This window comes from Coturnix japonica, chromosome 3 (assembly GCF_001577835.2).
Source record: "Coturnix japonica isolate 7356 chromosome 3, Coturnix japonica 2.1, whole genome shotgun sequence".
Lineage (NCBI taxonomy): Eukaryota > Metazoa > Chordata > Aves > Galliformes > Phasianidae > Coturnix > Coturnix japonica.
The window spans coordinates 36,484,126-36,507,975 of NC_029518.1; the positions used below are offsets into that span (position 1 = coordinate 36,484,126).

The 23,850-nt window shown below is 44.3% G+C and overlaps 1 protein-coding gene and 1 long non-coding RNA gene across 6 annotated transcripts in view; one reads left to right on the top strand and one right to left on the bottom strand.

The window, feature by feature from the left end:
* Positions 1 to 11,802: 11,802 nt before the first annotated feature.
* LOC116653210 lies at positions 11,803 to 13,069 on the bottom strand. Its single transcript, XR_004306717.1, has 2 exons — positions 12,564 to 13,069; positions 11,803 to 11,955 (listed from the first exon to the last, which is right to left on the bottom strand). It is a non-coding gene; the product is annotated as an uncharacterized LOC116653210 (long non-coding RNA).
* The window catches only part of TRIM67 (tripartite motif containing 67), a 33,512-nt gene continuing 22,647 nt past the window's right edge, over positions 12,986 to 23,850 (top strand). For all 5 annotated transcript variants that reach the window (XR_004306716.1, XM_015857937.2, XM_015857939.2 and 2 more), the window contains exons 1-3: positions 12,986 to 14,138; positions 19,536 to 19,631; positions 22,957 to 23,079. Coding sequence is in view for 4 of the 5 variants with exons in the window: in XM_015857937.2 (XP_015713423.1) it covers positions 13,224 to 14,138; positions 19,536 to 19,631; positions 22,957 to 23,079 (1,134 nt within the window). In the remaining variant the exon portion in view is untranslated. The remainder of the gene's footprint in view (positions 14,139 to 19,535; positions 19,632 to 22,956; positions 23,080 to 23,850) is intronic.

The window sequence follows — 23,850 nt, forward strand, 5'->3', positions numbered from 1 at the left end:
CACTGTAGTCTGAAAAGCCCAGTTTGACACAATCCCTCCTTTTCCTCAGAACTTCTGGAAGCATTAAGTGTGCTGCCATATCCGTTTGACCACCAGCACTGTGGGAATATAGCAGGTTGCATAGTGTACTTCTCTAAATCAACTTGAACAGATGGGAAGGCAAATAGCTTGAGCCAGCAAAGTGCAACTCCCCTTGGGCACTTCTCAGATGGCAGTGGACGTGCAGACTGGCAGTGTCCTGCTGTCTTCATTTTGTCCTCTCAGGTGACAGAGCTTGCTGAGCCTGAAGAAAGCTTTATCCCCCTTTGGCTTTTCCTTTTCTCCCAGTCTACAGCGTTGCACAACTACATTCTTTTAAACATTACTTGCATGCTAATTTTTCCTAGTCACCATGGATTGCTTCATGTTGACTGGTATTTAGGTGAAAAATAAAATAAAGGATAAATAAATAACAGGCCACTCAATTAAACACACAAATGAAGTGTAAACAAGAGCAATGTAGGTTCAAAGATGACTAAACATAGTGCTATTAGTACATCTTTTCATGTTTCATGCTCATGAGGTAGAGAGCCCAGAGCTGTAAGAGATTAGACCTTGTTTTTTCCTGTGTTGTTGGCTTATCAAGAACCTACCATCACAACTGATTAATTGGAGGTGCTGTGCATTCGCACTGCCTCATGCTACAAGGCGGGAGATCTTGATGGTGTTTCACACCTCAGATAGAGACATGGATGACACTTAAGAACCTGTCTGAGGGCTGTAAGATGACAGACCATTCTCCTGTCCCTGCTTTAGTAAGACAGCAGCTGTATCTGACCTCTTTTTCTTCTCAAACTTCACCCAAAGGTTGAACTAATTTCCATGCCACTTTCCTCATATGATTTATTTATGTCAGTGGCTGAAAAACTGCTAACTACTTTAAGCTTTTAGGATTTACAAAAAGACGACAGCTTTGTCTGCAGTGATATTCCCTTATGAATGTCCTCTGCCACTTAAACCATGCTAGACCTATTTTGGGATGACTGCAATATGGGCCAAAAAGCTGCAGAGGCTTGAGGGTGTCAGATACTTTATAGTCTAAGGACAAGCAGTGAGAGAGCCTGGGGTAGCAAGGTACTGAGACAGACTTCAGTCTTTTTAAGCTGTCTTAGTTCTGATTGCCTACACATGCAACAGCTGGGTTAACTCTGAATTTCTGAACTCTAATTCCTCCCTATCTGCTGTTTTTTCTGTGACATTTCCAAAGCTTTATACTGTTGTGCACTACCTTTGCATCTTAGCCCAGTGCTGTGTATTTCCATCGCACACCTGAAACTCCTTTAAATGAATCATTCTAGATTATTTTGCTGTACTTGCTTGTCTTGCAAAGGTTGAATATATTTATCCCTATCTTTCTGAAGCCTTGGTGTAATGCAGAACACCAGGGGAGCCATTCTGGCTTTTATTTTCTCTGTGGGAGTCCATGCTCAGTTTATCATCTTTGCAGGATGCCATGTGAACATCAGAGTTCATAACAGATACAGGAGTCTTGAAGGGGCTATCGCTATCAGTGCAGGTAGAGCCTATGCATATTTCATCACTTTGGCAGGGGTTTCTGAAGGCCTTGTGATCTTTGCAGGGTTCCTTACAGGAAATGCAATGAAGAGAGTCTCAGGAGGGGTTGGAAAGCAAAAAACATAGGGACAGCTTTGTGGTGATTGTGTTGTTGGTGGAAGAGAGATAACAGCATTGAGAAAGAGGTAGTGAAGAAGAGATAAGAAGAGCCTCTTCTGAGGGTAAGGATTCTGCAAAGAAGAAGGAGCTGAGCTCAAAGAACACTGGGGCTTTGGCTGGAACAACATAATGGGGAAGAACAGGGAAACACAAAGTGCTTGTTGAGGGAATATTGCCCCAGTAGCACGGTGAGGTGTGTAGCAAGTGGTAATGCAGGAGAGGTAGGAAAGAAAGATGTGCCAAAGGGAAAGGAAAACTTTGCTGGCGCTGAGAAAATAGGATGTTCAAAACAGTTATTAAAAAGGTCAGCATGACAGAAGGAAGCCTGACTGTTTATTTTGGGAAATACTGTGTCTTCTGCCTGTGAAAAGGAATACATTTGGAGATGTTATTATTAAAATATGTATGTGTTCTCTGAAGATTCTTGTAGACAATGCACCTTATCTGTCCATAAAATAAGTAGGTACATGCTGGTACTGCACAAACCCAACATCTGTGTCAAGAGCTCAGCTCTTCATTGACAAGCAAAACACAGCTATATTTGCACAGGTCTTTGCAGAAAGCTCCTCACATGATTTTACACAGATTGGAGAAAGCAGTCCCTGGAGAAATAGATTCCTCAGGGATTACTTTGTGACAAGACTTCAGTACATGTCAGGGAGCAATGTGAAGCATCTGTAGCCAACATTCAGAAAGTATGAGCAGTTCTCTTGCCCAAGGCACTGCAGTCACAAGCGGGCAGCCTGCCTCTGTGAAACTGGGGGGAGAGAGAGTCAAAAACAAACCTTGACATTTGGAAATTAGTCAGCAGCTCCCTGTCACTCCTGCTTCCCCACCTGCTTAGCAGCATAGTAAAGTGGTAAATGTTCTGCTCACAGTTTGGAAGCAAATTGGCTATTCATGTTAGTAACACATCTCATCCTCAGCTCAACCTCCTTTCCCACACAGGGCACAAGTCCTCAAGCAGGAGGAAGCTACTGCTGAGAGATGAAGAAGCATCAGGCCCTGTTCACATGAGGGGAGCAGGGCTCTTTGTAGCTCTCTGTATGCTCTCAGACATGTTTCTTGTCAGTCTTGCAACTCTCAGGAGGAAGTGAGAAAATGTTTTTTTCATCTTATTTAGTCAGGCAATCAGATAGTCAGGTAGCACAGATAAAAGTCTGATGTCATCACAGCCAAACCGCACAAAGCCTGAGACTGTGAGGGAGACATCAGACAGCTTTGTGCTATGGTTAATGCTAGGAAATAGGCTTTTGCTATTGTCGTATTGTAAGTGTTGGGTTTTGACAAATGTGTCTTTCAGCTTTCCATTTCTTCTTTCTTTAGCAGAGCTCTCTCTCAACGAGTCAAATAAATTCTCTTTGGGAGCTGCATTTCTGTATTGAGGTAATTGGAACTTAAATTGTTCCCATAAACTGTTAGACAGTGCGATATCAATCATGTCTATCAGAAAGATTACTTCTACTGTAAAAGGAGGACTATTGTCTCAGGAGGGGTTTGCAAATGCAAGAGAAGCAACAGATAGAGGGAGATATAATGCTTTATATTAAACCAAATGACAGATTTGAAGAAAGGCCTCTTGCGTCAAGAGCTGTCCATTTTCTCCAGCACCGTGAGTAGTTTTAATAAAAGACCCTGCTAACCTTGTGTTGCCTGCAGCACCTGTACTTTGATCAGGGTCTGATGCTTGCTTCACTCATCTCTCCAGGACTTTCTCTTGTTTTAATCACCACTGGCCGCCTCTTTTGCTATCAAAGGAGTTCCTTTTGCTAGCTTTTGATATGGAGAATGCATTACTCTGTAATCAAAGCCATGTTAACTCATCCCTGAGCACCTGGAAAGAAACCTTGAACAGCAGTTACTGGCTAAATGCAAAATACATATTTATTAACAGCTGTGCAGGCTGAGCTCTGTGTGTGTGTGTATAGCTTATACAGATGGCCTGTATGTATACAGCTTGTGATTTCATATCTTTACTGCTGGAATATGAAGGCAGCTTCTTTCCTGAATTCCAGAGAATGCAGGCTCTTGTTCATTGCTGGTGAAAATGCACAGCTAATTGTGGTGACTATGCTGAAAAACAGTGCTCTGTAGCTGAGAATTTTCTCTATCAAACAGTGTTATTGTGCCCTTTGTGTCTGTTGCTGTTCTTGGGCCCATGCCATGCAGGCCTGCATCTTCACACACCTCTGGGCACAGGGACACGAGACCCGAGGGGTGCTGCAGACAGTACATAGCCTGTTTCAGTGTGTTTAGAGCATAGCCCTTCTTTGCTCAGCCCTGTGTCCTTGAGGGATGAGAGTCAGTTAAGCTCAAACCTTGGCCCTGCTACCCCAAATATACATATGTATATATGCACATATATACATACTGCTTCCCCATATATGCATAGAAATGGCTATCAGCAAGGCCTGAAATGGTACCAACTGGTGTTTTGACAGAAGAATAATGCACCCTTCTCCTCTAGTACTCTTAGCATCTCCCCAGCTCCCAGCTGGTGCTGTCACCGTCTCTCAGCAAGCAGTCCTGGGGGCATCACTAGGGACAGTTGCTGTGACCCTGAATCTGATGGCTGGTGTGGGGCTGACCTCGTCCTCTGGGCTCCCTCTGCTGTCGGTGAGAGCACGGGCCAAGGACATTCACACACATCTATCTGACTATTTAAACATGTGGCTATGGAAACATACAAATGTCTGCAAGGAAACCGAGGTACCTGTGTGAGCACTGACAACCTGACCACAATAGCTGCATCTGGTGCAACGCATCCCACCCTCCACAGTGACCTCCAACTTGCTGGTCTGTGCTGTGTGCACATCACAAATGGAAAAAAACCCAATCTAATCAAACTGAGCTAAAGCAAAACAAAACACAGCAGCATTCAAATAGGAAGCATTCCAATTATTACAAGCAAATGTAAATCACTGTCCTGCCCTCGTGCAAAACATTTCCTGTTCTGCTAAATGAGCCGCTGCAAACATTTTTATATTCCACTGAATTATGTTACTCAGCAACTACAGTGGTGGTTCAGCAGTAAGCACGGCAAACTGCATTTTCCTGGCATAAAAATAATGAAGAAAAAATGGAAAGGAGAGGTAGGAAGGAAATGATAAAACTGGTGGCAGATCAGGAAGGAAATGAGGAGCAAATAGGAGTTAAATGGTCTGAAAAGGTTAAGCTGCAGGCAAAAGTCCTGGAAAGGGACCAGGGGTCACCATCCAAGTGATGGAGCAAAGCAGAACAATTTAAAAGAAGGAGCTTGAGAAGGACAGGTTCAAACAGTACATTGTACTGCCAGGGCAGAGATGTGCTGGGCAGGTGACAAAGGGGCGTGGGGTAATCCCAATCTTCTAATCAACTGGGTGGTTATAGAAAGATGCCAACACATTGAAAAGGCCTGACTTCTGCTTGCATTTAGGGCTGCCTGGGGAAATAGCTCAAGAGAAAAATAAAAGAAACCCACCTATGACTGCTCTGCCAGTCAGTCTCCCTTCCACAGCCAGATGACAGAGTGCCCACATGCAGTGGAGCTGATTTCTGCAGGAGCTGCTGCATAGATGCATGCTCACCTGCATGAAGGGAGCCTTGCACTTATAGGATACGCAGACATATCCCTCAATACCCATTACTGCTGCTGTTAATACAAGGCAGACCAGTCTCATCTCTGGGCTACTGGCCGCAGCCTTTTTTATCTTCTTCCTTAGAAATGAATTGCTAAAAATTAAATCATTCAGCAAAAGGATAAATGAAAGAATGGGCTGGGGTTCTTGTTTTTTTAGGGTAACATGAAAACACGTATGTTATATTTTGTTTAAATTAAGGCTATAATCATATACCCTCTGCCAAAGCTGTTATGTTTCATAAAGTGGCCTCTTTATTTCCTGCACATTTCTCTTTGTGTGAGGAGCTTTTCTTTTTGTTAAATTGCATATCCATAGAGGATTTGGGGGCACTCAGCCAGTCAATCCAATTTGGAGTTGGATAGTGGCTGTTGTGAGCTAAGTCCCTTATCTGTCCCCTTCAGCTGTCACATTTCTCTGCTATTCACAGGAACATAAAATTAAAAGTAGAATCAACTCAGAGGCAAGAGCCCAGAAAGAGACCTGGGAGGAACAAGTGACAGGGGGAGATCCTGACTAATCTCCCTGCAACTGGAGTAATGTGCTGGTATCTGTTTTGAAACATGCATGCCGTAGATTTGGTACTTCACAGGTATCACCGTCTCATTTATCTCTGTGGGTAACACAGCAAGTATGTGGAGAAAAGTGAAATCAGGTTGGAAACACTTTGTTTTGAAGAAGTAGGATTTACGGGATTCCGCATTATCACATCCTGTAGACTGAGAAATCATTAATCTAGAGGAATGAATAGGGTCCAGAAAACAGCTTAGCCATTCTTATAGGGCCAAAGAAGAAGCAGAAATAGGAACTGGTTGGAATGTGTGTTTGATTTTTGATCATGCTCCATGTGATGTACTCGCTACGGTGAAAAAGCAGCACGCGCTATTAAAATCAGCTGTTACAATGGCACAAAATCAATGTAAATAAGAATTTAAATATGAGGGACCATACTGTCTGGTGTGCTTCTGAGCTGTATTTTCTTCTTCTGACTCTGGACTGAAGAAGGCCCTGCCTTTCTTCTAGCCCAGTGCTTCCCAGTAACATGAATGACAACAGCTTCCTATATCCCTCTGTGGCACAATTGCAGGGGGTGCAAAGGGAAGCAGCATCTCTGCTTATTTAATAATGCTAAAGGACACTATCATAGATGAAAGGAAAACGTAGCAAATGGAAAGAAAGAACAAAGGTAGGAATAATCTGCTTTTCAAAGCAGAAAATATAATGCAAAATGAAGCAATAAAACCTAACACAAAGTGCAATTGATCTGGTTAGCCTCCACCTCCTCCCTCCTTACTGAGCACCTCAGCCAGCTGCTGAGGGAAAGAGATGTGCAAATCTCAAGCAGATGAGGCACTGGGCTGATGAAAAAAGGTATATAGTGTTCATACCTTACAGACCCTGCCTCCCCACCTGGTTGGTATTGACATCACAGACAAGCCCATCTTCCTTGTACCATCCTCAGTGCTGCAGGCCCAGGCCCTGGCCCTAGGGAGGCACTTTCACTTTCACTCAGGAATGCCAGAAAACAGCCTTTCTAGAGTTGATTAGTTATTTTGAGAACAGGTGGTGAGGTTGTGGCACAAAGGGACCTCCCTTCAATGCTGTGGTATTGATTTACGCCAAATTACAGTGCCCACGTGGTACTTGTGGGTAAGATGTGAGTCCCAGGTGAGCCTGGTTCTGTGTTCATGCAAGGCCTTCTCTATCTTGAGTCTATGATATGTAATTATGTATGAGTTCTTATTTGTTTATCAGAAAACAAGCTAGAAGAGAAGAGGAAGCCTAAGGCAACTCTTGCTTCTGCAGCCTGCTCTGAAGGTACTCAATCTAGGCCTCGCTTGTGATTATCTACTACAAGTCTTCCTAGCAATCCTGCTTTCTAGGTTCTTGCTCTTTCTTTCTCTGTGCAGCTTCTAAGCCTAGAGGTCCCTTCCAACCTCTGTGGTTTTCATTGCTTCTGAATGACACTGCAGAGCACGCAGAAGGCTTCGGTCAAACTTACTAGAACTTCATGGAAGTCTTATCCTAGTAGCTATAGCCAACAGGTTGCACATGTCTCCAGGCCTTTCTCCAGTTTCTGGAGGCCTTCTGGGAGGCTCTGATCTCTAGCTAGTTGCAGAATAGAGAAACAAAACCTATCTGCTAATGTATTTATAGATCCTTGAATGGCTCAGGGAAATTTCCTCAGAATCTGTTATCTATTGCTAAACAATGATAACATATTCTGTCTTCTCTTATGTTTAGCAGGGCTGGAGAAAAGCTACTTAGGCTTCTCTTCTTGATAAAAGACCTTTTTCAGTGAGTCACAAAGCAATCAGCTCCCCAGTTCAGCACATAGAATATCGCCTGCTCTTTTAGGGAGAAAAATTCACTATCTCATTTCTGTATTTTCTTTATATGTGGAGAGATTGCCACATGGTGGCAATTTACATCCACTTTGTGATAGTATGCACAAATGCCTAGCCTGGTGTCATTTTCAAGGCTTTTCCCAAGATGTTTTTCAAGCCTACCTTGTGCCCTTAGGAAACGTTACCACTTCAGTGTTAAGATCATTCACTCTTTGTCAAAGGTGTTTGTCCGTCTTCTCTCACTGTTGCCTCCTCTTATGCTTTGAATATCACCATTCTACCCTACCTCCTCCCAGTCTTCCTGTCAAAAGTAAGTGTAAGAACAGTTTTGGATTTTACATACTTCTTAACTATCTTTTTAGGAAGCCAGACAGACAAACTTATTTTCCTTCTAGGCACGAGTGGGGTGACCAGAGTGGAAGTTGGGCAGGCAGGCAAGGCAGGACCAGGTCTGAGCTATGACTTACTGCAGGTCTATGTGCAAGGCAGCTTTCTGCAGCCTTCTCCTCGTGGTGAGAGTGAGTTTATGAGCTGAGTGCAGTAGGCTGGGATGCTGTGGCACAGGGATCTTCAGCGCTCCCTGATCAGACTGTTCCATTGGTCCTGCTGATTGCTGAATACAGAGGCTTTTTGACTTTAGTGATGCTGCTGGAGGGTACAGATTGGAGAGCCATAATCTAATCTGACATAATACCTACTGAAACACAATAATCTCTCTAAGAAGTTGGCACACTAGCTCCAAAAAACAAACCAACCAGCAAATGCTATAATAGCTCTCTATAATAATCATATTGTGAAGGCGCTGATGATAATCCTGTAGTCAGTAGTGATCTACAGTAGGTTTAAAGCAGGGCACCATCTCTTGTTCTCCATTATATATGCAGATCTGTGGTCCACTACTACCTTTTCACCTCTTAAGAGTTCCGAGTTCTGAATTTTAACAGGAGGAAAGGTTCTTTCTCCTGAGACAGCAGCAAAGAGAGGGTGGGTTCCCCACATGGCAGAAAAGACAAAATATGCCTAGAGTGATTCCAGAGGCTTTCAGTCTGAAGGATTTTTATAACACCACAGAAACATTAGATTTAGGACTCTTGGAAAAAATAAGATTAGTGCCTTCGATGAAAGAAAATCACAAAGAAAACATAGAACCTTCCTAAAGGTGCTCATATGGAGCTCTTACTGATGTTTATGTCAACCTACCAGGTTTTTTTTTGTTGGCCTGTATGTTTATAGCAATGCTTTTCTCTATATAAAATGTAATTCATAGATTGCTAGAGCAGTCCTAGGAGTGCATTTGTCAATAAATGTTTAGGATCAAGCACTAAGTTTTGCCATTCAACCATAATAATGAACAGACACCAAGCAGACAGTCTGAATAAATTTCCACCGTATAGAATCGTCCTCTGTTGTGAATTATATTTTTTTGCTGGTGGATTTAATCCCCCAACAGAGAAAATTCAATATGTAGATGCATTTATGTTACAGATGTAGTCTCCTGCTAGCCAACAGATAAGCTTTCTATCAGCAGCCGTGCTTCTGTGACACTCTTCTGGGCTGCTGCCAAGCTCTGCCTTCTCTCCTTTCATGGGCAGATCAATGAACAAACATTTAAAAACCCTAAATAACATAATAGATACTTGAATGCAAGCTGGAAGAAAAAAAACTTTCAAAACTGTTGCGCTGACTTGTTGTAGCTAATGCAAATCTCCAAAAACAAGGACATAAGGGAGAATGGTAGCACACAGCTACCATTTCCAGAGCTGCCCTGCCTCACAGACTGCACGCATCAGCTTTTCCTCTAATCCCCAGTGCAGCAATCTCCTGTGCCTCTGCTACATCACCCCCCAAACAGAGCATGCAGCACCAGCAATGCTGGAAAGAGGAGTCTGGGTTAAGACTGCATGGTGTGTTGTTTGTTGTAAGAGCAATGCAAAGATGAAATGTGTATCTGTATTCACTGGTTAGAGCTCTCACCTATTTTGACCTCTCTGATTTTTGTGAGCTCTCTCTCTCTGTAGTTCTTATTCCACTGGTATAAACGCCTACAGAGGAAAGATCCCTTTTTTTTTCCCTCTGCTACCCTTCAAGCTACAGGATGCATGCTTTGAGTGATGCCTGTTAGTGGGAGCAGTGCTAGAGTGCTGGGATCAGAGAGCTCCCCAGGGGTAGGCAGGCAGCTGTGGTAAAAGAAGAGAGCTGAAGAAAGCAACATGACCTCAGTAGCTGGCTTTTGAGGAAAAAAGCTGAGGGGAAAAAAATATGAGAAAACTAATTGGGAAGAGGTTAATGTGTGAGGGCAGGAGAAAATATAAAACAAATACAAGAAATGAAAAACATGGGAAAAACAAACAAACAAAAAACAACCCAGAGAAACAGAATTTAAAAGGTATAAACAATAAAACAAGAGAAGCAAAAAGATGAATTACATCTCTCTCCTTACTGAGAGTCAGCTTTTTTTTTTTTTTGTAAGTTTATTTATAAACTTCATTAGCTTTTACTTTTTTTTTTTCTGGCAGAAGGATATAAAAGATGCTAATGAGTTTTTACGCAGGGTAAATAGTTTAAGGGGATGATATTAGTGATACTGAAGTATTAAAATAAAGATCAAAGCCATGACTGCCAGAATAGGGTTTCTAGGCTATCCTATACAGTTACAGCTCTAAGAGATTAAAGACTCATTTGAACATGAAAAGAGGAAAAATCATTGGGTTCACAGCCACTTTAAGAATGGCTTGGTTACAAAACATGATAAAGGCCCGATTCTATCAGTCCAAACAGAGCTTTAGGAGTAACTCTATTGACATCAGCAGGGCCTACTCAGTAGAATCTGTTTCTCGGCAAAATTCAGGCTGCCCAAATGAACCAGTGGGGGCTGCAAGGAGCACTCAGTGTTGGTGCCAAACTTCAGTGCTTACATCAGTTTCTGTTCTTGCCTCTGGAGGAGCAGGTGGTCAGTAGTGCACTGGACCACACAGCTCTTCTTCCTCTCAAAGCCCAGTCTCTCCTGGGTGTAAATGTTTAGAGCAAGTTTATGAAGTAGGTGAAAAAAGAATGGCATAGAAATGGCTTTAAGTCACGCCAAGGTAATTTTAGGTTGGATATCAGGAAAAAGCTTCTTTACAGCAAGGGCTGTTAAGCACTGGAATAGGCAGGGAGGTGGTTGAGTCACCATCCCTGGATGTGTTTAAAAACCCTTTGGATGTGGTGCTCAGGGACATGATTTTAACAACAGGGAGGGTTGTTAGTTAGGGTAGTATGGTTAGGTCATGGTTGGACTCTATGATCTTTAAGGTCTTTTCCAACCTGAGCGATTCTATGATTCTGTGAAAAATTCACAACACAGGACAGAGAAAACCAGGTCAAAGTTTTAGTCTCTGTTGCAAACATCGTCAGTTATGGACATATGCTCTTAGATTATATGGAGCTTTTAGAGAAGAGGAGGAATGTTCAGTTTGGCTCATCACAGTGGCACTTCAAAGATACCATTTCCCTCTATAGACAAGGGAAAACAGTACTACATTTTTATGTAAATTGTAATGATTGAGATAGAAATTCAAAATTCACTGGGTTACAACTCCAGAACTTGTCATCCATAGCTAAAAAGCCTCTGTAAATGAGTACTCTTAGGGTCTGGTGTTCATACCTATGCATTTTCATCCCTTCCTGCCTAATATGTCCAGTTCTGTTTATATGTTTCAGAGCTGCTATTACCAATGTGTGCATTCTAATCACTGGCACAAGATAGGTAAAAATGAAGTAAAGGTCCAAGGGAATAAAGCTTACAGTGCCTTCCTAATTACTTTAGGATTATGGCTTCCAACATACACTTGAATGCTGTGATTTGGATTCACCTGTACATATGCAAGAAATCTTTATTATACATCACTCCCACGGCTGACAGATGATAAAGCAGAGAATAGAGGCTATAAAGGTAACAGCATTTCACTCACAGCTTTATCTTGTGATGCAGTAGCATAAGGTATCTCTGAAATCAGTAGTATATCAGAACCTTTTTCACACTGCTGAAGCTTTTGGGTGTAGGCAGCCCAAACACAGCCCTCAGCTCTGAATCTTGGCACAGAGGTCACATGAAAGGAAAAGATTCCTGGGCAGCAGACAGGCGGTTTTACATGGGTCAGAGATTTTGTCTTTTATTTGCCAAGGGACAAACCTGCCTCTCAACCTTACACTGAGGAACACAAAGCTTTAACCCACCTGAGACTTCCTTTTCCCTCACCTTGTCATAAGGACATCTAGGCAAGTTGCAAGTAAGAGAACTGCAGAGAGGAAACAATGAAAACAAAATGGAAGCTTTAATATATTCATTCTCTCTGTCCCCATCCCTCCTTTTCTATGCATCAACAGTTTTACAACCTGGCAAAAACAAACCTGAAACTACAAGACCCTTTCCTACCCAGTGCCACAAAATGCTCACCATGGGCTAAGAAGAGTTATAAAGAGAGGTGGTTTGTTTAAATATGTTCCTTTTTCCATTTGACACGAGTTAGGGCTGCATCTTTACAAGCTGCTCTGACACAACAAGCTTGTATTTAGAAGTAAAAAATAAAATCTGCTTATGAAGCTGATGTTAACTCAGACGTGGCATTTAAATGAGATACATGAACAGAAAAAAAAATGAAAGCAATGAAATCACTTGTATAATCTCTTCACTATGAAAATAAACTGCTGCTACATCCACGCTGCACTAATGTAGGGTAAACAAAACAGATGGGGGGGTTTCCCACTGCTGGTTGCTTTCTCCTGAAGATAACCATCCTCATTGCACAAACTCTCAGCTGCCATCCCCTGTTTATTCTCCCAGCAGTTTCTGTTGGAATTATACAGTGACGACAGGGGTGATGCCGCACGTCTCCCTGCTGCTTACCCTTCGCTCCGTGTAGCCACAGAATTCTCTGCCGGGATTCCCTTTAACTCTCTCCCATTCTTCCCTCTTTCAATGACTGACGTTTTGTGCGTCCTCGTCGTGCTCAAGTACGGTAAGGTACCGGTGAAAGACAGACGCGCTTGGTTCATTAGTAGGAGCTTCCTCCTTTCTGTTTTCCCAGGGGAGGAGAGAAAAGGCTCCTACGGATAGAGGAACCCCGCCTGCCTTCATCCCGTTACCTAAACAATAGGTTTACTTCAACGTATAAATACACCGCCGTAGAGAGATCCTTTAAAAACTGTTTTTGCTGTACTCAGCCGTAGGGTGAGCGATCCCTCATTTGCTGGAGATGGCTCCTCCCGCCCCTTCCTCCCTCTGCCCCCGCCTCCCGTGCCCATATATCACTACACCCGGCACGGACACGCACCAGCCCCGCACGCCGCCCGCCCGACCTGGGGAGCGGGGACGGAGCTTCCCCCGCGCCGGTCGCCGCCAGCTCCCGGACAGCGCCCGCGCCCCGCCGGCTGCAATACGGCCTGGAGCTGTCCGGGCACGGAGGGTGCTGAACCTCCGCAGGCGCCGCGGGGGATGGAGGCGCCCGGCGGCCCCGACCCCTTGCCGCCCGCCTGAGCCCGAGCCCGCGCAAGCAAAACAGCGGCCATGGAAGAGGAGCTGAAGTGCCCGGTGTGCGGCTCGCTCTTCCGCGAGCCCATCATCCTGCCCTGCTCGCACAATGTCTGCCTGCCCTGTGCCCGCACCATCGCCGTGCAGACCCCGGACAACGAGCAGCACCTGCCGGCCCTGCTCCAGCCGCGGGGCTCCGCGACGCCCGCAGCCTCCGCGGCCGCGCCGGGGCCGAGCTTGGGGCCGAGCCTGGGGCCGGGGCCGGCCGCCTCGCTGGACTCGGAGTGCGTGGCGGGCGGCGGCGTAGAGCACGCGGACAAGCTGAGCTTGCACAGCGAGACCGACAGCGGCTACGGCTCCTACACCCCCAGCCTGAAGTCCCCCAACGGCGTGCGGGTGCTGCCGTTGGTGCCCGCACCCGCAGGGGCGGCGGCGTCTCAGCGTGGCGCCGGCCCGGCCGGCTCGTCCCTCACCTGCCCGCAGTGCCACCGGAGCGCCTCCCTGGACCAGCGCGGCCTCCGCGGCTTCCAGCGCAACCGGCTGCTGGAGGCCATCGTGCAGCGCTACCAGCAGGGCCGCGCCGCCGCCGCCGCCGCCAAGTGCCAGCTGTGCGACCGCAGCCCTCCCGAGCCGGCGGCCGCGCTGTGCGAGCAGTGCGACGTGCTGTACTGCTCCGCATGCCAGCTCCGATGCCACCCGGCCCGCGGGCCCTTTGCCAAGCACCGCCTGGTCCCACCGCCCGGGGCTCCGGGCACACCCGGAGGGGGCGATAGCGGCGGGAAGGGGGCGGGCGGCGGGCGTAAGCTGCCAACGTGCGCCGAGCACGACCTGGAGAACTACAGCATGTACTGCGTGAGCTGCCGCAGCCCCGTCTGCTACCAGTGCCTGGAGGACGGCAGGCACGGCAAGCACGACGTCAAGGCCCTGGGCGCCGTGTGGAAGCAGCACAAGGTAAGCACGAAGCACGTGCCAATGGCCAGGAGGAGCCGGGGTGCCAGCGGGACTTTGTCTCCCCGCTGTCAGCTGAGAACTTCTCTCCCCGCTGTCATTCCAGGTGTTTTCTCCCTTGCACAGCACTCTTTGGTCTCCAGTGCTCTCTTCAATCCACAGTCTCTGCTCAGGGTCTTCTGGTGTCCCCCAAACTCCTCCTGCTGCTGCCTTCCCTTACCTTGACCAAGCTCAACCAGGCCTGAATGAGCACCTGGCTTTAGCCAGCTTTGCTATGGTCTGCACCATCCCATGCAGACCTACAGGAAGCAGGAGGAGATGGTGTGGTCATTCTTTCATTTCTCTCACTCCTTTCATCTCAATGGGAGCTGTCACAGACGTTTTCTACCATGAATTCCTATCAGTGAGGGTGAGTGGCCCTCAGCCACCCAAAGGTTTTAGGTGGAAGGCATGACAGGAGCTGTCAAGGGACTTCATGTTGTCTTCTGTATCTCAGAAAGATCTTCACCTCTCCTCAGTTCTCAAAACATCATAGAATTGCAGAACATCCTGAGCTGGAAGGGAACCACCAGGATCACTGAGCCCAGCTTCTAGTTCAACACAGCACCACCCAAAATCCAAACCATGTGTCTGAGAGTGTTGTCCAAACACTCCTTGAACTCCAGCACTTGGGTCTGCTGCCTTGGGCATCGCATTCCATGCTCACTGCCCTCTGGTGAAGAACCTTCACCGAAGAGGCCAGAAGGGATGTTTGGAGGGACCTTAATGATACGAGTAGACAGCAGTAGAATGGGCTCTGTGGGCAAGTGAAACTTTACCAGATTCATATTGTGTTGCACTCTGGTTTACCCTTCTGTTCCCTGGTGCTCTGTAGCTCTGGAGGCCCTTAAGGACGTGACAGAGGCAGCCACTGTGCAGCACAGGAAGCTTCCCAGGTTCTTGTAGATCTGCTGGGTCATGTGGCCATGCTCACCATGCAAAAGTCTTTACAATCATTTGAATAAAGAGAAAACATGACCATAAAAGTTTAAGAAGTATATGATGCTAGCTCATTTTTATTAAGAATGATGGACCCTCTAAAGTGATTTGTTACTACAGGTGTACCTACAGGGGGGAACATAAAACTTCAGTGTTGAGAGTGGTCCTTTGGAGCTCCAGGGAAAGGGCTTTTCCCACAGACCATGTAAAGAGCACTTGGCTAGCTTTTCTGGCCACAGGATTCCATTCTCTCCTGTAGTTAGCATCATAGCAAGCCCAGAGAAATACTCTCATCCAGGGAGATCCACAGGAGGGGACAAAGCGAAGACTGGTCTCCTTGTTCTTCAACCATAGAGTGGTGGAGCAGAAGCCTAAGACTTTTAGTAAGAGGAAAAAGTTGACTTTTGATTTAAGACTTCCCAAAAGAGACTTGGGATGAGCAGCACAGTTCATGCACCTAAGAGACAGTCCTTCAGTATGCATGTCAAAGTTTGCATGCTGTCTGCCAACGGCTCTGCCAGCTCCTCTCTAATGTAATGGTAGAGGAGTTGTTCTCTTGGTGCAGAAGGAACAGATCATCACTACTTCTGCTAACAGCAGGATCTAGGTCTGTACAGAATTATTCAAATGAGCAGTGTCTGAGCTCACTGTTGAAATGTGGTTAATGTTATGTGGGCTGTGAGAGACCAGCTTGTGTTGTGTTACAATTTACTTTGAGTTAAGACTGGTTGGAGACTTTCTGAGCAACATGGTAAACTCCGGTGTAGTCAGCGCATGCTGACAGTCATTTTCCTGTTTTCCCGTTGCTGAAAGAATGAACAAGAGATTGTTGGCTTGTCCACGTTCTTTTTCTGGGAGTACATTCTCGCAAAAATGTGATTCCTCTTGATCTATGGACTCATGGTGGAAGTTCTAGTGGAAGTTTAAATAAATTTCAAAATTAACTGATTTGGGGACTCTGACATTGGGCTTTCATAGATATTACTTTACTAGAACAATATACTTGGCAGAAAATAAACGTACTGGAACCATAGACAGCCTAAATCATCAGCTCACATTCATTCAGATAAATTGCTCTAGAATTAGATGCTTATGCTTAGTAATAGTTCTCGCATACAGCAATTTCTACTGGTTTATTGCCTGAAGTGACTTTGGCCAAGCCGTAAGTTACTCATACTGAAGTGTTATTGCATGTGGTTTGCCAATGGAATTCAAGCTCTGTGTGTTCTCCCCAGATAATCTGATGTAGATGGTAGAGCAGCAGGTGGAAGGGATTCTCCATGAGTTGAGCCTTCTCAGGTGGCAGGTCGGCACCTGTTCCCCACCAGGGGATGAGAGCCTGCTTATCTCCCCCTACGGCAAGGGGCAGCATTCTTCCCCTGTAGAGAGTTCCACTGCCATGTCCCCCCTCACAGCTCACAGTTTCATCCCACAATAGTAAAATTAAAAACTAGAGTTTAAAGTCCTAGAGTTTTTCAAGTATCACTGCCCGTCTTTTCCTTCAGAATCCATTTTCATTCGATTTCTGCACTGTTCTTCTCTTCAAATTGTTTGACTTCCCCTTTGCCTGAGTCTTGCACAGAGGTTCAGTAGAAAACTACAGATTTCTTGGTGTGATGTCTCAGACCATGCAGCGAGAAGGGCATTTACTCCTAGCTGTGCCAATGGCTTGATGGCTGTACAAGACTGCTTGGCCTTCACTAATGGCACAGGTTTGCCCATTGCACTGCTGTATGTAAATTCTTCAATAGAATAAGAAATGGTGGAAAATAAAAACGTGGCTGTAACTGCATAAATCAGCTGTAAATCCACTGACATAACTAGTCTTTGTTACGCTCTCTTACACTACTTACCTATCTGGACCAACAGCTTTAGGTTATTAAGTAAACTCCACAAATCTACTCCCAGAGAAGTTGGTTTAGATCTTCACAGAAAGATCTAAAACAGGTGGTGCATACATTTCACAGTCTGAACACTGGTTTTATATGTACAGAAATGCCAAAACAAGCTTCAGCTGGACAGGTGTGTGAAAGGCAGATGGCTGAAAATAAGTGTGGTTGTCTGCATGCCTGCTTTGATCTGCTGGTTGGAAGGAGTTGTGTTTGCAAAATCATGAGGGCTCTTTCAGCTTGCAGCACCAGGATAAGCTTGTCTAATCAATAGCCAATCTGCTGCTGAAGAGAGATGGAGGGAAAACAAGTTAAACGAGCATGAACTGCTCGGTTGAAAGAGGGCATTGGCATTATCTGGTTCATTTTCTAAAATCAAAGGAAGCATCAGTCTTCCGTGCCTATCTGGATTTAATTACTCACCCTCATTATCTCTCTGTTTCTGTCTTTGATAGAAGAAGAAACCTTGTGTCCACCTCCAGAATCCTTGCTATTTTTTTTTGTTGTTGCAAGACTAGTATTGAAGTAAAGATAACTATACGTAGAATACTGCTTGTCAGGAGTCATTAATTGTGTGCCCCGGTGGCGCAGTGGTTAAAGACGCCGCCTTGCAACACTGGGGCCTGGGTGTTCGAATCCCCCCTGTGGCGCAAGTGGTAGAAGTGCCGCTCTGCTACACAGAGGCTCGAATCCCGGGGGCCGGACTCGATGATCTCTAAGGTCCCTTCCAACCCGCACGAAACTATGAAACTATGAAACTATGAAATTGCCATAGTCAGTGGAGCTCGTAACATTTCAGTTTGGCTTCAAGTAAATATTCTGCAGCATGCAGGATTGCTCTGAGTGTGCAAGGAATTTTTTTATGGTTTGGTTGGTTTACTTACAGGGTGCTTAGTCATGTAGTTCTGTTTGGTTTTAATGGGAAGTGCATGACTAGATTCCTCTGCTTTGGAAGGTATCTTTTACAAATGCTTTGAAAAGCAGGGCTATTACCTCTAAGTGGGTTTTGTAAGTGGAGACCTGATCTCCCTGGTTCCGCACTGCCGTCGTATTAATGCAACCACAGCTTTTAGTGAGCACAAAAATTCACTTAGGAGCCATCTGATCAATGACATTGTCAAGTTTCTATTCCAGTCCTTTGGAACGGTAGAATGCCAGGAGCCAGCCATGACCGCGCTGGTTGATAGCAGCGCATGTTGGTCAGAATTCATTGGTGTGGTTTGGGATTTCTACCCGATGACTAATTGTAACCTTTGGCTGTTCTTTTCTGATGAAATGTAATTTGATTTGAGAGTAAGAGCTGATGTGGGAGAAGTGTAACTAGCTGGGTCTCCTGTAAGAAGTTCTCATAGCATTTGTGCCTTCCTATGCATAAGGCTCTGTCTCCAGGCATCCTCTAGTCCTACGGAGTCAAGAGACTGCAATCTTTTGGAAACCTGACTTTAAGCAAGGAGGCTTCATTTTCTGTTTCTTTACATCAGTTGAATATCTGTTTGATGAGGATAATACTTGGGCATTGGCAGTCTGATAGATTGCAATTGTGACTAAGGAGCTGGCCTATGAAAAGAGAGTCTAACCAGTCAGGCTTGGCACAGGAGTGTGTGACACTAATGACCAGCATTAGGTGCATACTCTGTGAGGAAGGCTGAGCGTGACAGCAAAACACATCACCAGTGTCACTCAGAATGGGACCTATCCCATCCCTCCATGTTATGCTGGCATATATCTAAGGCTGGATTTGGACTGGCCAGGGGCTAATGGATGGAAAAGCATGATTTCTGTAGTCCCAGTCAGGCTGCAAAGAAACCACAAGGACTGCACCTTCAGGCCACGGTTCCTCCTCCTTCCTTCAGACCCTGAAAGTCCTTCATGAAATGGCTTGTTCACTGTAGAGATCTCAGCTGGAAGCTGAGTAACAGGAAGCTGGGTCTTCAGTATCAGCTTACAGTAGATTAAATCCTCATCTCTCACCTGTCAAGAGCAAGAGGAAGAGGTTGTTTTAGCTGTTCCAGAAATACTCACCTATTTGTTGGGTTGGAGCATGGAAAATTGAAGCCCTAAAAGGACGTAACAGTGAATTTTAAGAACACAGATTTGTCTCTAAAGTCGTAGGTTTGGTAGAAGGTACTATGCTTGTAAAGATTTCAGGCTCTGATGAAATACTATTTTGGAAAGTACTTGAGAATTTTAAAGCACGACAGATGTTACTGTGTAGGATTATTATTTCCTTATACAAGTGGGTAGCCGTCTTATAAAAAGTATCTTGACTTACAGAATGACTGCAATAATGTGGAATGTGCAGCCACAACACTTAACTGCCCCCACATGCATATTTCTCCTTTATTAAATCTTACTACAATTAAAATCTTAACTCTTCTCTTGTAGCACACAGCCTGCATGTATAAGAATGTGTGTGACAGCAAGTAAGCCTATTAGCTCATCATTACTCATTAAAAGCAAGGATTAGTAAGAAATATATTTACATCTTATCTCCAATTTTTCCTCTTATTGTTTTCTTCTTTTTTTCTTGCAGGCGCAACTGTCTCAGGCTTTAAATGGTGTTTCAGATAAAGCAAAGGAAGCTAAAGAATTTTTGGTTCAGCTGAAAAATTTATTGCAGCAGATACAGGTAACCGTAGAGTGTTAGTTGTTTTGATGATATGTAATCAATAGAACCGAGTGAATAATTTATCTGATGGCTTCATCTCCTTCACTGTTCTTGTATTTCCTGGAATCGTTTAACCTCTCTCAGATAGAAGTTTGCTAAGCAAAATTACTCATCAAATAATGCCTATGAGCCTGTTTTAGCTTCTGGATTGTTTGCTGTTTATTGCAAGAAGCTGATACTCAGTACTGGACACCAGAGCTGAGTTATTTGGATTTGACTGAACCCCTCAGTCATGCTTCCAACCTCCTTCCTGCTGGCCCTTCCTTGAATTGGACATTTAGGGCAAATTCTCCTTTTTACCCTCTCAGAATTTGCTACTTGTTTTTCATCTGGCATTTTCTAAAAGCGTCCCTGTTGCTGGATAAAATCCAGTCAATCTGTTTATTAGACAATTTGTAGGAAGTCAAAAAAGAAGGAAGAAACACATGCTGCTAAGTCAATTTGATTGTTTATTAAAGGAGAAGGTATTTCCATGCATTCAATTGCCCAGCTTTAACAGTCAGAACAGAACTCATGGTGAGTGCATTAATTGAGGGCACAAGCCCCAAAGGAAGCAAGTTCTGTTTCCAACCAGATTTACACTCTGATCAGTGCTGGAGATCATCTGGTCCTCAACTCCCTTCTTGCCATGAAGAGTAGGGCTGCAGATGTGCTTCTGTACTTTGAGCTTTGTGGTGTCTGGAAGGAGATACTTTCTATCTGCAGCCTCATCAATGATATGTGTGCTCTTCTTTCATCAACAAGCAAGTCTTATTTCTGTCCCTAACAGAAAGCTGAAGCAGAATTTCAACAATCTGTGTTTGGTTCAGGATTTAATCACTTAAAAAATGTCACTTAACTCTGCAAATTATGGATTGTACCACAAGTGCTGCCAAAGCTCTCAGATTGCCGCAGAGCAGTATGATCACACACCCTCACTGCCTTCTGCAGCGTGTTGGGTGGGGAAGAGAACAAAGAAAGATGAGGAAACTAGTAAAAAAGAGCACATCCAGTTGAAATATACCAGTGTGGAGACACCAGATGGTGCCTGTAATGTGCTGTGTTTTGAGCACTCTGAGGTTTTTCTCAGCTAACCTTCTCTATCTAAAAGTTAAACAGCCCCTATAGCCTAGTAACCTGGCCTTCTTTCATTGCCCAAGGAGAATGGGAATCTCTAGAGAGCAGTTCTTCCTGTGTATGCTGGCAGCTATTTTTGGGCTGTGGTAGCTCATCCCAAGCAATAGTTTGTTGCTACTCTTTTCTTGAGTCACCTAGCTCCATTAAAAACTTATTATTTCCCTCTTAAAACCCAGAGGTGGTCTATAATGACTGCTTATGACTATGCTGTAAAATCTGCTAAATGTATCTCAATAAAATCACTGGCAAATTGCTCTGCATAAGGGAGCTGCTACAATTAAATCAAAAGAGCAAGAAATTTCTTTGGTGCTGCTCCTTGTTTAAATACTAAAGGTGGACTTATAAGAGGGAATTATATCAACCATCTACCCTCTTAAATTTAGGCATGCCTGGACATAAAGCTGAACATGAATTTCATGTGTTGAGCCAGTCTCCAGTATGAGGGTGAACAAGGACATAAAATTCCAGCAAAGCAGCACGCAAGGACTAGTCAGTTGCATATGTATGACCAAGTAAGAAAAGACTAGGGCTTTACTCTGGGTGCTAGGTGACACTCACTCACACAGTCTGGCTCCTGTGGAGCTCCTTGGCATCCTTTTATCTCATGACAAATCATGCTCTTCCCAGGTGAAAGAATTGGTACAGGTAGGTTAGGCAGGTTAGGTGCAGTCACGTTGTTTAGGGGGAGAGGTTTAGAAATATCATGAGCTGATCTGTACCTTTTGGCTGGTGGACCAAAGAGCAGTTCTTAGACTGTTTTTTTGTTGTTGTTTGGGGTTTGTTTTGTTTTGGCAGGGGGATAAATAAAGATTTATACATGTAGATTCATTCCCAGAATACCCAGAACTGAGATATATCTTAGTGCATGTTATTTCTAATATCTGTTTTGTGGTGGTCACCTCATGCACACATACAGACACTTACTCCTCAGCAAAAATGCCTTAACAATGAATTTTTACACAAAGGAATGTGCCACATGGACATTTTATTATCCCATTTCAGTGCATTCCAGACCACTTAGCCATCCACATGCTTTGTCTCCTCACTGTGAATGTCAGAGCTACAAGGAGCAGAGCTTTTGTCTTGCCTGAGGCAGATGGCAAATTCTTAATCTCTTTTTCCTGTTTTGCAGACCTGTTGCTTTCTCCTTATCTTCCTTCCCTTCACCTTTCTGAGGTCACTTCTACATCTGACAGTCTTATAAACTTCCTGTTCCTCATTGCCCCTCTTGTTTCCTTGCTCCTCCCTAATGCTCTCGTTATCTGATTTTTCACATTTTCCCATCTGCTGTAACAATTTCATCCTTTCTCACTTGGAAGAGGCATCCTGCCAAACACCCCGTTTAAAGTGTGAACAGAAAATGAAGAGAAAAATGGTGCACTACCACCATTTACAGACTCAGGCTACGTACACAAAACAGCACATCAAGAGAAGCTTGATAGAAAAAAGCTTAAGAGGGAGTCAGGTGTGATATAAGCCGAGGAGGGAATGATACAACAGGAGGTGTCTAGGATAAACCTATGAACAGTAACTGAGCTGTCTGCTGTCTCTCCTCAATCCCTTCTTGCTGGCAAATGAGTAGAAAAGAATGGCATAAACAAAAGAGCTGAGAAACAGTAATGAGTTAGAGATGTGCGATGGCTTTCCATTGACATGCTTCTCCTTAAGCAGATGTTTAAAGTCATATATATATATATTCATGGTTTGGGAACTGGCAGAGTGACAGCCAGGCTTTGTAGGGGGTAAAAGTTGTGCACCTCACTTGCTGACCCCTGCCCAGCAGAGTTTTACCACCAAGTCAATAAGAGACTGTGAGTACTAGCTAGTAATTTCAAAGGAGCTGTGATGGGTTAATTACACAGAGTGGGACAGGCTCCTCTTACGTATGAGCGTGCAGTAGGTTTTGATTTTATGTTATGTTGTACTACATCTGCTGTCTGGAAAGTGACAGCAAAACAAGGTTTTCATAGAAGCCCACTTTGCAGCATGGCATCTTCCTGTTTCATTTTATAGCATGCAGCTATTAATGGCACAGCTGTAATGAAATCAGAAAGGCAGTAAGAATGGTGAAGTCTTGAAAGGATATCTCTGAATGGAAAAAACAGGTAAGGATAAACAATTGTGTAGCTATAAAGCATGTTTTCTTTGATGAATATGACTCTTCTTCTAGGAGAATGGACTGGATTACGAAGCCTGTCTTGTTGCTCAGTGCGATGCCTTGGTTGATGCATTAACGCGACAAAAGGCCAAATTGCTCACAAAAGTGACCAAGGAACGTGAGCACAAACTAAAGGTGAGTGCAGCTCTCACCAGATGTAAGTATTCAGCTCAGTGTGGCTGTTGATACCCGGCATTACTGTGCATTTTCTCAAGTTCCCAGCCCTTCACACAGTGCAAGTTCCTAACGACCCAATCCTGAAGTTCTTCAGCGGGTTCCAGTTCAGTAGTTTAGTAAAAATGTGCTTCTACACTTAACATTAGGCATATGTGGATCCTTCCAATGGCAGGAAACCAATCCTTCTCAGGTATAACCTTTGGGATTTTGGTGTCTCTTCAAATCTTTAAAATCAAAGCAAGCCTCCAGATGTCCATGTGCTACTCAGAAAAAATTAAAGAAACACTACAGTGTTTAAAGGGAGGAAAAGAAGGCTATAACCAGATGAATAAAGTAGAAGTAAAAAAAAATGGACAAGTTGCTTGAATTGTGGAACTGTATAAGTGATTCTGAAGTATTACAGCATGGGTAATATTATCTAAGACAGGAGGAGATAAAGTGAAAAACTGAACATTAAAAGCAATGAATAAAACCAACCTGAGATTGACGTTAGGAAATCTCCATGCTTAACAAGAGACAACACTTAGGACATGATTCTAACACTATTGCTTATTCTAGTGTTTGTTCCCATTAGCCTGGGAACTGAGGACTTGTGCTACTGAACACAATGCTACTACTGGGAATAATTTATAGCAGAATAAAGTCCAAAATCCATCCCCCCCCCCCAAAAAAAAAAAAAAAAGAGATGCCTTTTAAAATTCTTATTTCTAGCAGTGCATCCTTAAGCTG